This window comes from Oncorhynchus tshawytscha, linkage group LG31 (genome assembly GCF_018296145.1).
Source record: "Oncorhynchus tshawytscha isolate Ot180627B linkage group LG31, Otsh_v2.0, whole genome shotgun sequence".
In the NCBI taxonomy this organism is placed as follows: domain Eukaryota; kingdom Metazoa; phylum Chordata; class Actinopteri; order Salmoniformes; family Salmonidae; genus Oncorhynchus; species Oncorhynchus tshawytscha.
In genome coordinates this window covers 47,351-62,169 of record NC_056459.1, presented here as the reverse complement: position 1 = coordinate 62,169, position 14,819 = coordinate 47,351, and the positions used below count along the sequence as shown (strand labels likewise).

General features: G+C 42.1%; 1 protein-coding gene across 5 annotated transcripts in view; it reads right to left on the bottom strand.

Moving 5' to 3' along the window:
- Positions 1–492: 492 nt before the first annotated feature.
- Positions 493–14,819, bottom strand: part of LOC112229989 (histone-lysine N-methyltransferase ASH1L) — a 51,061-nt gene continuing 36,734 nt past the window's right edge. For all 5 annotated transcript variants that reach the window (XM_024396176.2, XM_024396177.2, XM_024396178.2 and 2 more), the window contains 6 exons: positions 5,486–5,576; positions 5,054–5,192; positions 4,764–4,936; positions 4,489–4,655; positions 3,678–4,122; positions 493–3,542 (listed from right to left, as the gene is read on the bottom strand). In XM_024396176.2, coding sequence (XP_024251944.1) covers positions 3,451–3,542; positions 3,678–4,122; positions 4,489–4,655; positions 4,764–4,936; positions 5,054–5,192; positions 5,486–5,576 — 1,107 coding nt within the window. In that variant the 3' untranslated portion in view covers positions 493–3,450. The remainder of the gene's footprint in view (positions 3,543–3,677; positions 4,123–4,488; positions 4,656–4,763; positions 4,937–5,053; positions 5,193–5,485; positions 5,577–14,819) is intronic.

The following is a 14,819-nucleotide window of genomic DNA, read 5'->3' as shown; positions in this document are numbered from 1 at the left end:
TTAAGTGTTCAACAACAAATCTAACTTTTTTGGTTAGTACTGACTGTTCGGTCACCTGGTCAGATAAAAACCCACCTATGGAGCTACGCCCAAGAGGAAGACCGAGAGCCAGATGATCGAACCAATTGGCGGACGACCTACACAACCTGGGACTCAAAACCACATCAGACTGGGACCCGGCCCTGAATAGGACAGCGTGGAGATCCATGTCAAGGTGTTATGTGCAAGTGAGTAACTAACTGTACAGGGACTTTTTCTATTGAGTATACTTCTGCATCCTGACCTTGGATTTTCCTTTTTATGGTTTGTGTGTTTACCTGCTGAACTCCATAATTAAATGAGCTCTTATGCACCGGCAGCCACCTATCTAAACCTGGGAGCAGACCCTCATACTGCTTTTCTACATCCCTGCTTAGACGGCTGAATATAACTCAATTATATTAAGGAAATCCAGAGCACAATTTAAAATGATCAAAAAGGCAAGGCAAAATAAACATTTATTCACAATAATGTAGTGCTTTTTATTAAAAAACAAAAACAAATTGAATATAAAACAAAAAGTAAAAACCAACAGCATTTTCATAACTTTAGAATCATAATTACAAACTTTTAACGAGAGTGGAAGAAGTTGACAAACTGTACACATCACAAAATGTCTGCCAGTCTGTCCATTTACAATGCTTGTATCTTATTTTGTGATTGTCTAAAAAAAATAACTAAACAAATCACACAAAACACACAAATACAAGCATCAAATTTATGACCGCTATCACAAACTGAACAATTTCTCAGGGGGGGGGGGTTACATATTGGAGCTGACATCTTTCAAAATATCAACATTAAGTTGGTTTGTTTTTTTAGTGTTCAACACTTTGCAGCAAAAACAAGGAGCATATTTTCTCCTCAAAAGTAATATTATTACAGTGACAGATGTAATTTCAGAGTCACTGTTATGTCCCAATGCTTTATATGAAGTTCGTTTGACATTCTTCTCACACTGAACAAAAATATAAACGCAACATGTAAAGGGTTGGTCCCATGTTTCATGAGCAGAACTAAAAGATCCCAGAGATTTTCCATATGCATAAAAAGCTTATTTCTCTCATTGTGCACAAATTTGTTCACATCCCTGTTAGTGAGCACTTCTCCTTGACCAAGATAATTCTTCCACCTGACAAGTGTGGAATATCAAGTAGCTTATTAAACAGCATGATCATTACACAGGTGCACCTTGTGCTGGGGACAATGAAAGGCCACTAAAATGTGCAGTTTTGTCACAACACAATGCCACAGATGTGTGAAGTTCAGAAAGCGTGCAATTGGCATAGTGACTGCAGGAATGTCCACCAGAACTGTTGTCAGAAAATGTAATGTTCATTTCTCTAACATAAGCCGCCTCCAACATTGTTTTAGAGGATTTAGCAGTATATCCAGTCGAGCCTTACAACTGCTGACCACGTGTATGGCGTCGTGTGGGTGAGCAGTTTTCTGATGTCAACGAACACAATTGCATTTTGTCTATGGTAATTTGAATGCACAAAGATGCCCTCAGGATTTTCACGTTATCTTTTACCAAGAGTTGAATATCGGTGAAATCCATAGATTGGGGCCTAATGAATTTATTTCAATTGACCGATTTCCTTATATGAACTGTAACTCATTAACATCTTTGAAATTGTTGCATGTTGCATTTATATTTTTGTTCAGTTTAATTTTTAGGCAACAAAAATTCTGTTTAAGTTCATGTCATTCAATTAGGACAGTTGTACGTTTTACTGGACAAAAACACCTCTCCCAAGCTTAAGTGTTTTGATTATAGTAATACAAATGGCAGAAATAATAATTATAATACATATGGGGCTGAGTCCTGTACAATACACAAAATCCGTTATCAAGATATTGCTTTTGGAGACACTTCTCACATTATCCCAGTCTGTATATACATAACTTGGCACTGTACAACTTTCTGTCCTCTTTCCGTCTGTTTTCTTACGCTCTCCATCTCTATGCCAGTCCATCTTGATGGGACATCTCGATCTAAGTCTCATTTTAAACAGAAGCATTTGGAAAAAATAAATCTCATCAAATCTCACAAATGATTTAAAATATTCTCCATGGCAACCAGAAACACATTTGAAGAAAACATTTACAGCTAGAATCCCTTCCCTCCCAACAGATACCCCTTTTCATAGAATATAAGAAAATATGACCGTCACAATACATTTTACGTTACCTATGGTTTCCACAATTTCCCATAAAATGTTAATTGCCATCAAGCCCTTAATTTTTTCATAATTTTTTTTCTTCAAGAATTCTGGCAGATTAGACACACAAATGTGCATACACTCACGCAAGGCAGTCAGGGACCACGGCGTTCTAAGGCGTTACAGTAAGAGTCAGTGTTCCCGCCGCCTGACTTCATTAAGCTGGTGAATCAGGTACTTCAGAAAGAGGGGCAAAGCGGACAAGACACTTGACTGACCAAAAGCGCACATTATATCTTTCCAAAGACCACCAGCTATTCTTTACAAACACAATCCCGTCCTTCCTTCTCTGTTCCTAATGAATTATTACAGTATGAAAGAAAAAGAAATACTTATTATTAACTTGCTTTTAAGACTGCATCATCCAATAACATGTGAGTGTTAGTGTGTCTCGTTGATACATTAGAGAGCCAACCATATCCATGGTACCAAAGTGCAGTTGACCAACCTCGTTCCTGCAGCTTCTCTCCTAGTTCATCGTCAGCAGTGTATGTTTACAAGTTGCTCATACAGTCCACTGCATAGCCTCCTATACCTCTTATCCTCGTACATTTAGGTCTCGTGGCCTATGTTTAGTTTCATTACCACCTAGTCCCACTGGGGGCGCAGGTTTCCAGCCTCCTCATTCCCATTTGATGTTGTTAAAAAAAAAAGTATATTTGAGTCTATGACTATGCCACAGCCATGTTCAGTACCACATGTTCCTTTCTTTTGCTCACTAAAAATAATTGACTCAAGGTTTCACTGATGAGCCATGTGTATAGATAATGTGAAGCCTATGTAATAGTCTCTTTGCCCTGAGTAACCAGGGCTGTCTTTGATTAACATTTGTTCAATGCGCATTTTTAAGTGCATGGGGTACTTTTTCCTACGTAAAAAAAATGCATTTGCATCGTACTTCAATAAGTCTGGGTCCACCCTCCTGAGAAGAAGTCCTTGTGTCACCAACAAAACCGTTACCATTGACCACGACAGCCGAGTGCACTGCTTCAAACCGTTGGGTTGTCTCATCACTTGAGATGACAGGTTGGGGAAGAGGGGACACGCCCGGGAAGGGTACCAACCCTTGCCCTTTGTGGTCACTTTCTCTTTGCAAATGTCATCTTCCCTTACCATGTTTTCCATTTCACCCCCACCTCTCCCAAGTGAATGAAAGGGGAATGTGCTTGCCAGGTAAGTGGCAACATCATTTTCTACCCACAAAGTCTCCAAATCCAAGCGTCCTTCTACGTAATCGCCGCCCTGACCCCTCCTCTAGAAGATAAGTGACATCTATGGCTGTTGGAAGAAGAGAGAGAAGTTACTAAACACCAATGACACTAAGTTAACTGTCCGATATTTCCCCTTCATCAAGTCTCCCTCTTCATCAAACCACTCAGTGTCTCTATACCCGTTTCCTCATTGCCTGCTCACCATTCTTATTGGGTGTTCTGTGTAGCAGATCCAGCAGAATCTTGTTTAGCCGATCCCTTTGTGCCTCCCTCCTGCCAAGTCCAGAGTGATGGAGGGGTGAGGAAGAGATGGAGGGGAGGAGATCCAGCATGTCAACTCCTCTCTCTGCTGCACCTTCCTCCAGCTCCCTACGCTCCTCTACCTCCTGCCCCCCGTCCTCTTCTTCTCCCTCCCCTGGCCCAACTGGTTGCGGGGGTGGGGCAGCCGCAGGGAGTGTGGTTTCTTCTTGGGCAGCATCTATGTCCCCCTCCACCCCTCTTCTGTTTTCACTCTCCGGACGGAAGTTGTCACCCTGGTCGCATGGGGAAGCATCGTCCTCACAGGCTCCTCCAACTCCTTTGGGCCGCTCGCTCTTCCAGGCCGAACGCCCCCCGTTCCTCTTGTAGTTGTCGGGAACGTAGTGCGGCTAAGGCGAGGTTGGGAAGGAACAGACTTTCAGTTGACTTACAAGTTGTTCATGCACAAGTTAGATTTTGGGATTATTAACAATTTGTTTTATGAACAAGCGATACAAATTGGAACAGAATTAACTATCAAGCTGAACCCCCATCATCTCTCAGGATAACTAACGGTTTGCAAAAACAGCACACAGTTAAAGAATGGTAGGCACATCAGTAGTCATCACTAGTGCCTGATCCATCATCTTTGATAAATCAACTCCGATACACTTCTCCGATTACACTAAATTCAATTCTACCTCAAACGAGCCTCACTAAAACTCCAGAAAAACACTTCAATACAACCCCCAAGCCCTCCTCTTGGACCCTCTTACCGAGAAGTCTCTCTTGGGGGCCAGCCTCTTGGGGAAGTGGTTGAAGGCGTAGGGCTTAGTGCACACGGGGAAGCGGTTGCGGTGGATCTTGTAGAAGAGGTGCGCTGACTTGTCCAGGCGGTAGTCGCAGATGTACACGTCCTGCTCCTTCACTCCCTTTGGCCGTCCTGAAAGAAAATAACACCACAGGTCAGTTTAGGTAATTATGTGTGTTAGCGCAGTGTGTGTTTATACATCTCCCTTACAAACTGTGTGCGCGGGTGAGTGTTTCTCACCCTTGCAGTAAGTGTAGTGGTCGAGGACACAGCAGGTCCCAACCACGGCCTCCAGTGGGATGATCTCATAGAGCGGCACGCGGAACAACTCGTTGTGGTAGAAGCGGCGCGAGGGCGAGTGGTGTGTCTCGTGGGGCCTGAAGTAATGGTGGCCAAAGGCAAACCTCTCACCCCTACAGGGCACACACACAAAATGAGACGAGAGAGTCAGAGACAAAAATACAGCAATGAAATCGCTGATGTTGCTCAGTGCTGGCTCGAAGTGGTGTTCCCTTTGTCCCATTCCTTACTTTTCGCTCTTCCAGAGTTTCTCGATGCGGAAGATGTCCAGCTTGTCCCTGTTGACATGGGACAGAAGGCGGTAGGACTGCCTGACTGGCTGGCCTTCTGGGGTGCGTCTGCTGTCCCTCATCAGGTACACACAGTCACCTGGACAGACAGGTTACATAACATTGTCATGGTTTTTATTTATAAAGCATATTTAACACACCCCAAGGTGCTATACAACTATTATTCAATGTGGCAACCTGTGCAACTGGCACACAAACATACTAAAACATTGACTTGGCCTTATACAGTACATGGGGTTGCGTCTGAAATGTCATTCTATTCCCTATATAGTGGCCTATACTTCTGAGCAGGGCCCTAGTCAAAAGTAGTGCACTATATAGGGAATAGGGTGCCATTTCAGACACAACCATGGTTATAGTCCCCTTCCATACCTTGGTGCAGCAGCAGTTCGTCTCGCAGTAAACAGATGTGGTAGATGGAGCCAGACTGGGCGTAGCTGGGCTGGGGCAGCATTGGCACCTCCTGGAGCACCAAAGGGACAGGATATCAGATGAAACAGGAAGATGAAATAGACAAAGCACTCATTTAACATAACCAGGGCTGTGGCAGTCATGAAGTCGTGTCAGCCGGAGATTAGCAGTTATTTGCTCGACGGTCTCACTGTAATTGACTGTTAATAACAGTTTCTCAACTGTTTACGCTCTAAAATTGGAACTTGAAACGCAATCACTGAAACCTGAAACTCATGTAACAAATCCCTAATCCAAGTCTGCAATTCTGCAAGCACAATTCCTGCTTTACACTCAGTTTTCAATTCTATCACACGTTCTGCAAAACACTACACACAGTTCTCTACATTAGGCACAACATTCAAAAATTGTATACTTTTTGTCCCTTTGGCCAATCACAATGCCGAGCTCTACACACCAATTAGCAACACCCACTTCCCATAGGTGTAAACAGTATTTGCTTAATTGTTCACTTAGAAATCAGAGCTTTAGCACTATAAAAGGCCACAGATGAGCTCTCCTGTTTGGGAGGAAAATGGAAGTCAATGGTGAAGCTAGAGCTAGAGGTGAAGGAGAATTACTATTGCAACAACATATCATCAGTAGGGTAAAACTAACCTGTCACACGACAGTCTAATCCCAGCTCACATTCCCTATTAGTGGGTGAACAATCCAACGCTTGGTGAATTCTGCTTCACAATGACAGGAAGAGCCGACATCGAAGGATCAAAAAGCGACATCGCTATGAACGCTTGGCCGCCACAAGCCAAGTAAGAGGAAGACGAGGAAGGACAGTCATCTCAGATGAGATCAGGGACACATTGGTTGACCATGTGCTCAAGCATGGATTGGGTATGAGGGAGGCTGGGCAGAGAGTTCAGGCCAACCTGAGCCGCTACACGGTTGCATCCATCATCCGTACATTCAGAAATGACAACTGGTAAGTTACCTACCATCTCCACTATGCTCTTTATGTATGTATACTGTCATATACTGCAGTTAGACATATCAGTAGGCTTATGTTACTCAGTGATTGTTGGCCAATGTTAATTTATATTTAAAGAAAATAGATTTTAGTTTACTGTAACCAATCATATATTTGTGGATCTGCAGAACTGAGAAACTGCCAGTTTTACAGGCACCTAACCAATTGTGCTGTGGGTTTTTTTCGCGTTATTTGTAACTTATTTTGTACATAATGTTTCTGCCATCGTATCTTACAGCAAAAAGGAGCTTCTGGATATCAGGACAGCGATCACACACCTTGGATTAGACACGGCTTTTTCTCCAACAAGCAGGATGCACTTCAGACACCCAACAAAGCCAAAATCCCCGTTATTGGCAAGAGAAAGGACACAGAGCGGGGGGGTGCCTCGTAAAGATCCGCGGACGACGAGTGGGGAAATCTGTCTTTACCGTCAGTAGTACTTGACAACGTACAATCATTGGACAATAAATTAGAGGTACGATCACGAATATCCTACCAACGGGACATCAAAAACGGTCAAATTCTTATGTTACACCGAATTGTGGCTGAATGACATGGATATTCAGCTTGTGGGATATACGCTGCACTGGCTATATAGAACAGCACACTCCGTCCGGTAAGATGGGGGGTGGGGGTCTATGCATATTTGTAAGGAAGTATCTAGATTTTGCATGCCTGAAGTAGAGTATCTCATGATAAACTGTAGACCACACTATTTGCCAAGAGAGTTTCCATCTATACTTTGTGGCTGTTTTTTTACCACCACAGACAGATGCTGGCACTAAGACCACACTCAGTCAGCTGTATAAGGAAATAAGCAAACAGGAAACCGCTCACCCAGAGGCGGCGCTCCTAGTGGCCGGGGACTTTAATGCAGGGAATCTTAAAACAGCTTTACCTAATTTCTATCAGCATGTTAAATGCACAACCGGAGGGGGATTTCTTTTCCCTAGACCATCTGTACTCCACACACAGAGATGCATACAAAGGTCTCCCTCACCTTCCATCTGGCAAATCTGACCACAATCGTATACTCGTGACTCCTGCTTACAAGCAAAAATTAAAGCAGGAAGCACAAGATCAATTAAAAAGTGGTCAGATGAAGCAGATGGTAAACTACAGGACTGTTTTGCTAGCACAGACTGGAATATGTTCTGGAATTCTTCCGATGGCATTGAGGAGGACACCACATCAGTCACTAGCTTTATCAAAAAGTGCAGTGAGGATGTCTACCCCATAGTGACAGTACGTACAGTTCAAGTCAGAAGTTTACATACACTTAGGTTGGAGTCATTAAAACTTGTTTTTCAACCACTCCACAAATTTCTTGTTAACAAACTATCGTTTTGGCAAGTGGGTTAGGACATCTACTTTGTGCATAAGTAATTTTTCCAACAATTGTTTGCAGACAAATTATTTCACTTATAGCTCATTGCATCACAATTCCAGTGGGTCAGAAGTGTACATACACTAAGCTGACTGTGCCTTTAAACAGCTTGGAAAATTCCAGAAAATTATGTCATGACTTCAGAAGCTTCTGATAGGCTAATTAACATAATTTGAGTAAATTGAAAGTGTAGGCCTACCTTCAAACTCATTGCCTCTTTGCGTGACATCATGGGAAAATCAAAAGAAAATCAGCCAAGACCTCAGAAAAACAATTATAGACCTCCACAAGTCTGGTTCATCCTTGGGAGCAATTTCCAAATGCCTGATTGTACCACGTTCATCTGTACAAACAATAGTATGCAAGTATAAACATCATGGGACAACGCAGCCATCATACCACTCAGGAAGGAGACGCATTCTGTCTCCTATAGATGAACGTACTTTGGTGTGCGAAAAGTGCAAAAAAGTGCAAATCCCAAAACGACAGCAAAGGACCTTGTGAAGATCCTGGAGGAAACGGGTACAAAAGTATCTATATCCACAGTAAAATGAGTCCTATATCGACGTAACCTGAAAGGCCGCTCAGCAAGAAAAAAGCCACTGCTCCAAAACCGCCATAAAAAAGCCAGACTACGGTTTGCAACTGCACATGGGGACAAAGATCATACTTTTTGGAGAAATGTCCTCTGGTCTGATGAAACAAAAATAGAACTGTTTGGCCATAATGACCATCGTTATGTTTGGAGGGAAAATGGGGAGGCTTGCAAGCCAAAGAATACCATCCCAACCGTGAAGCACGGGGGTGGCAGCATCATGTTGTGGGGGTGCTTTGCTGCAGAAGGGACTAGTGCACTTCACAAAATAGATGACATCATGAGGTAGGAAAATGATGTGGACATCAGTCATGAAGTTAAAGCTTGGTCGCAAATGGGTCTTCCAAATGGACAATGACCCCAAGCATACTTCCAAAGTTGTGGCAAAATGGCTTAAGGACAACAAAGTCAAGGTATTGGAGTGGCCATCACAAAGCCCTGACCTCAATCCTATAGAAAATTTGTGGGCAGAACTGAAAAAGCATGTGCGTGCAAGGAGGCCTACAAACCTGACTCAGTTACACCAGCTCCGTTAGGCGGAATGGGCCAAAATTCACCCAACTTATTGTGGGAAGCTTGTGGAAGGCTATCCGAACCATTTGACCCAAGTTAAACAATTTAAAGGCTGTTACCAAATACTAATTGAGTGTATGTAAACTTCTGACCCACTGTGAATGTGATGAAATAAATAAAAGCTGAAATAAATCACTCTACTATTATTCTGACATTTTATATTCTTAAAATAAAGTGGTGATGCTAACTGACCTAAACAGGGAATTTTTACTAGGATGTCAGGAATTGTGAAAAACTGAGTTTAAATGTATTTGGCTAAGGTGTATGTAAACTTCCAACTTCAACTGTACATACCCCAACCAGAAGCCATGGATTACAGGCAACATTCGCACAGAGCTAAAAGGGTTGAGCTGCCGCTTTCAAGGTGCGGGACTCTAAGCCGGAAGCTTATAAGATATCCAGCTATGTCCCCTTGACGAACCATCAAACAGACAAAGTGTCAATAAAGGACTAAGATTGAATCCTACTACACCAGCTCCGACACATGTCTTCCGTGGCAGGGCCTGCAAACTATTACAGACTACAAAGGGAAGCACAGCCACAGGCTGCCCAGTGACATGAGCCTACCAGACGAGCTAAATCACTTCGAGGCAAGCAACACTGATACATGGATGAGAGCGTCAGCTGTTCCGGACGACTGTGTGACCACGCTGTGAGTAAAACCTTTAAACAGATCAACACTCACAAGGCCGCGGGGCCAGACAGATTACCAGGACTTGAGCTCTGGGCATGTGCTGACCAACTGGCAGGTGTCTTCACTGACATTTTTAACCTCCCTGTCCGAGTCTGTAATACCAACATGTTTCACGCAGACCACCATAGTCCCTGTGCCCAAGAACACTAAGGTAACCTGCCTAAATGACCACCGACTCACGTCCGTAACCATGAAGTGCTTTGAAAGGCTGGTAATGGCTCACATTAACACCATTATCCCAGAAACCCTAGACCCACTCCAATTTGAATACCTTCCAAACAGATGATGCAATCTCTATTGCACTCTACACTGCCCTTTCCCACCTGGACAAAAGAAACACAGTGGGGCAAAAAAAGTATTTAGTCAACCACCAATTGTGCAAGTTCTCCCACTTAAAAAGATGAGAGAGGCCTGTAATTTTCATCATAGGTACACTTCAACTATGACAGACAAAATGAAAAAAAAAAATCCAGAAAATAACATTGTAGGATTTTTAATGAATTTATTTGCAAATTATGGTGGAAAATAAGTATTTGGTCACCTACAGAAAACCCTTTATCTTACTGAATGTTTTTCCTGGTCCTCTCCCGTTGGGTATGGGAAGTGTTACATACAAAACAAGTGTACAAAAATACTGCATTTTGGAAATAAATGACAATGTTTTTGTTACTATATTGCCTGTGGTGTGCTTATGTATATTTGAGTAGGTATACATTACTGTAACAATATTTTACAACCGGCTAAAGTGTAACACTGGAAATGCAAAAGGCATAAACCTACTAATGGGATATTCATAGTAGTTTGTGTTGTTGGTTGGTAGACAGATCTATTTCATATGACGCGTGTCATTTTGATGAAAAAAACAACAACATTTTGAATGCATTTTTGTGTTTAGAGTTTTGGGGAAATGGCCCAGAGATTCAGCAAATGTGTGTAAACAATTTTGGAAAACTGTAACAAACACATTTCGCATCTCCTGGCTTCCACACATACGGATGCAGACCTTTGGAACATTAAAAAGTATAATAAATCCATTTTATATAGCCTACACCATCACAATAAATCCATTAGACAGGTCTAAAGAAACATGATATGAACATTATGCTATTCTGTTCTTCTGATATAGACATTATCTTTTTTTAATATATATTTTTTTACCACAGGTGGACTCCAAATTAAGTTGTAGAAACGTCTCAATGATGATCAATCAAAACAGGATCCACCCTTTGCTATGATCTCAATATCGAGTCTCATAGCAAAGGGGCTGAATACATGTGTAAATAAGGTCTGTTTTGAATAGCATACTCTTGAGTTGTCCTTATGTTAGGCGCTGATATGGCTGTGGGCTACACAAAATTATTTCAGGCAAGATTTGCTTAGAATTCAATAGCATTCATTTGTATTATTTTATAGTATGAAAATACAATTGAACATAGCTGAATAAAATAGAAAATATATTTTCTTCAAAAGATTTCCAGGGGAGTGAGGTGGCTAACTTGCTTAATTTAAAGTTATGATAAACGTCGGCCTATATGTTTTGATTTTTAATACATTCTTAAGCTGCATGATGCGTCTGATTTGAAAAAAGTTGAAAGACATGAGCTCGGATTTGTTTCTTGTGCAGGCTGCAGCCACTTCATCCGTATCTCATTCACAATTTGACAAGCACTTAATATTCTCACCAGGCCTCGAATTTCCCAGGGACATCCCTCGTGTGGCCAAAATGCCCCCTAAAAAAAGCCTTTACTTTTGCGATCAAAGTGGCTGTTGTGCCCTTCGGCTGAATATAATAGTTATAATTCCCTTCTCCCGGTTGCCGTGCTCCGAAGCACCTCTCACTCACGTCTCTCTCAGATCTCAATCCTTATTAGCCAATGCCCCTCACTGGAACGATTCCTTCTCACAGGCATCTCAGTGCCAAAGTAGGCTACAAGTGAAGACACACGTTGGGGATGCAACTGCATGTGTCACTCTTATCAAATTCTAAGGCCATATTGAAGAGGTAAGAACTGTCCACATTTAGCCTACTTTCATCAGCCAACAAGATGCGTAGGCCTAACGAACTGCAGAAGCACTAGCCTATGTCAATCTACTGTCCCCCATCGTACAGAAGTTGACCTATTCTATTGGGCAACTTGTCCTTCTGTGAGAGAAATAAATATCCCCGACGTAATATAACCCCTCACATAAAAAAAATGTTTAAAAGCCATTAGGCTGATGGAACAGATCAGAACATTTAACTTAATGTTGATAAACTATTAGGCTATTTTGTCACATTATAAGCGCAGCAATGTACACACGGCAGTAGGCTATAAGCGTGAATGTTCCAAAATGCAATCAATTCGCGGGAAAACACTTCTCAAAGATGACCGCAATTGTGATTATACATTTAATGCTTTATTATTAAAAAGGCGCATTTTTTCTCTTGAAACTCATGCACCGCCTATGTATGCCAGTTAGGCTCTACAAGAGTTGTATATCAGATTAATGTGCTTAGTTTTAAGACGTTATTTGGCTACCATATCAAAACATATAGGCCTATAGGCTAGGTTATATGAGGTGTCCAACTATGATTTGAAAAAGTCACAAAAAAAGGTGTGTGCTGTTTCTTGCCTTTCTGCACACATTAGACATCACTCACAAGCGATAATACATCCATTCACAAGTGATGGGCTAATCCTGCCACCCATCAGACTATTCTTGATTTAATATTGTCTTCACATTTACTAAATAATATATGTGTGAAATTTGTTTTGATTTAGAATGGACCATTATCAAACACCTGTCAAAAATACATCATCTATGTACATAGATAGCGAATGGAGGGCACTTTTCCCATGGTTTATTTTCATGCCAGCCAGGTAGGCTATACTCCTGTTGTAAAAGCAAAGAAATGTGCTTAATATGAGCATGAGCTCATGAACTTTCATTGTGTTTGATTTGATATTCGATCACATTTGCATTGATGCCAGAGTGATGAGGGACAAAAGCAGTAACCTAAACATAGGCACAGTCACATGCATACATACACGTACACATGGATTTTGTGTTGTAGATATTTAGTTGTGAAAGCACCTGTTGTGAATGTTTTAATTTTATACAGTGCATTCAGACCCCTTGACTTATTCCACATTTACATTACAGCCTTATTCTAGAATTGATTCAATTGTTTTCCCCCCCTCAATCTACACACAATACCCCATAAGAATGTTTGTAAATGTATTAAAAATAAACTTAAACATCACATTTACATAAGTATTCAGACCCTTTACTCTGCACTTTGTCGAATCACCTTTGGCAGCGATTACAAGATGCGAGTATTCTTGGGTATGACGCTACAAGCTTGGCACCTGTATTTGGATAGTCACTCCTGTGTTGTCTTGGCTGTGTGCTGAGGGTCGTTGTCCTGTTGGAAGGTGAACCTTCGCCCTAGTCGAAGATCCTGAGAGTTCTGGAGCAGGTTTTCATCAAGGATCTCGCTGTACTTTGCTACGTTCCTCTTTCCCTCGATCCTGACTAGTCTCCCAGGCCCTGCCGCTGAAAAACATCCCCACAGCATGATGCTGTCACCACCATGCTTCACTATAGGGATGGTGCCAGGTTTCCTCCAGACATGACCCTTTGCATTTCAGGCCAAGGAGTTCAATCTTGGTTTCCATGGTCAGAGTCCTTTAGGTGCCTTTCGGCGAACTCACGTGCCTTTTACTGAGGAGTGGCTTCCGTCTGGCCACTCTACCATAAAGGCCTGATTTGGTGGAGTGCTGCAGAGATGGGAGAACCTTCCAGAAGGACAACCATCTCCACATAGGAACTCTGGATCTCTGTCAGAATGACCATCGGGTTCTTGGTCACCTCCCTGGCCAAGGACCTTCTCCCCCGATTACTCAGTATGGCCGGGCGGCCAGCTCTAGGAAGAGTCTTGGAGCATCTACGGACAATTCCTTCAACCTCATGGCTTGGTTTTTGCTCTGACAACTGTGGGACCGTACATAGACAGGTGTGTCTTTCCAAATCATGTCCAATCAATTGAATTTACCACAGGTGGACTCCAAATTAAATTGTAGAAACGTCTCAATGATGATCAATCACCCACCACTGCGACCTGTATGCTCTAGTCGGCTGGCCCTCGCTACATATTCGTCGCCAGACCCACTGGCTTCAGGTCATCTACAAGTCCATGCTAGGTAAAGCTCCGCCTTATCTCAGTTCACTGGTCACGATGGCAACACCCACCCGTAGCACGCGCTCCAGCAGGTGTATCTCACTGATCATCCCTAAAGCCAACACCTCATTTGGCCGCCTTTCCTTCCAGTTCTCTGCTGCCTGTGACTGGAACGAATTGCAAAAAAAAAAAGAAAAGAAAAAAAAAGAAAAACGCTGAAGTTGGAGACTTATCTCCCTCACCAATTTTAAACATCTGCTATCTGAGCAGCTAACTGATCGTTGCAGCTGTACATAGTCCATCGGTAAATAGCCCACCCAATTTACCTACCTCATCCCCATACTGTTTTTATTTATTTACTTTTCTGCTATTTTACACACCAGCATCTCTACCTGCACATGACCATTTGATCATTTATCACTCCAGTGTTAATCTGCTAAATGGTAATTATTCACCTACTTTTTTTTTTTCTGTGTTATTGACTTGTTTATTGTTTACTCCATGTGTAACTCTGTGTTGCTGTCTGTTCACACTGCTATGCTTTATCTTGGCCAGGTCGCAGTTGTAAATGAGAACTTGCTCTCAACTAGCCTACCTGGTTAAATAAAGGTGAGAAAAAAAAATGTGAAAAAAAATAAAATAAAAACAGGATCCACCCTTTGCTATGACCTCAATATCGAGTCTCATAGCAAAGGGGCTGGATACGTGTGTAAATAAGGTCTGTTTTGATTATTTTGAATATGTCCATAATAAATACAGATATAAATACAATAGAGTGAGGAGTACTAATCAGCAAGTTTGGTAGGCTACTAATGACCATCAACAGGATCAGAGCTTGGCAGGAATACAATCACCAT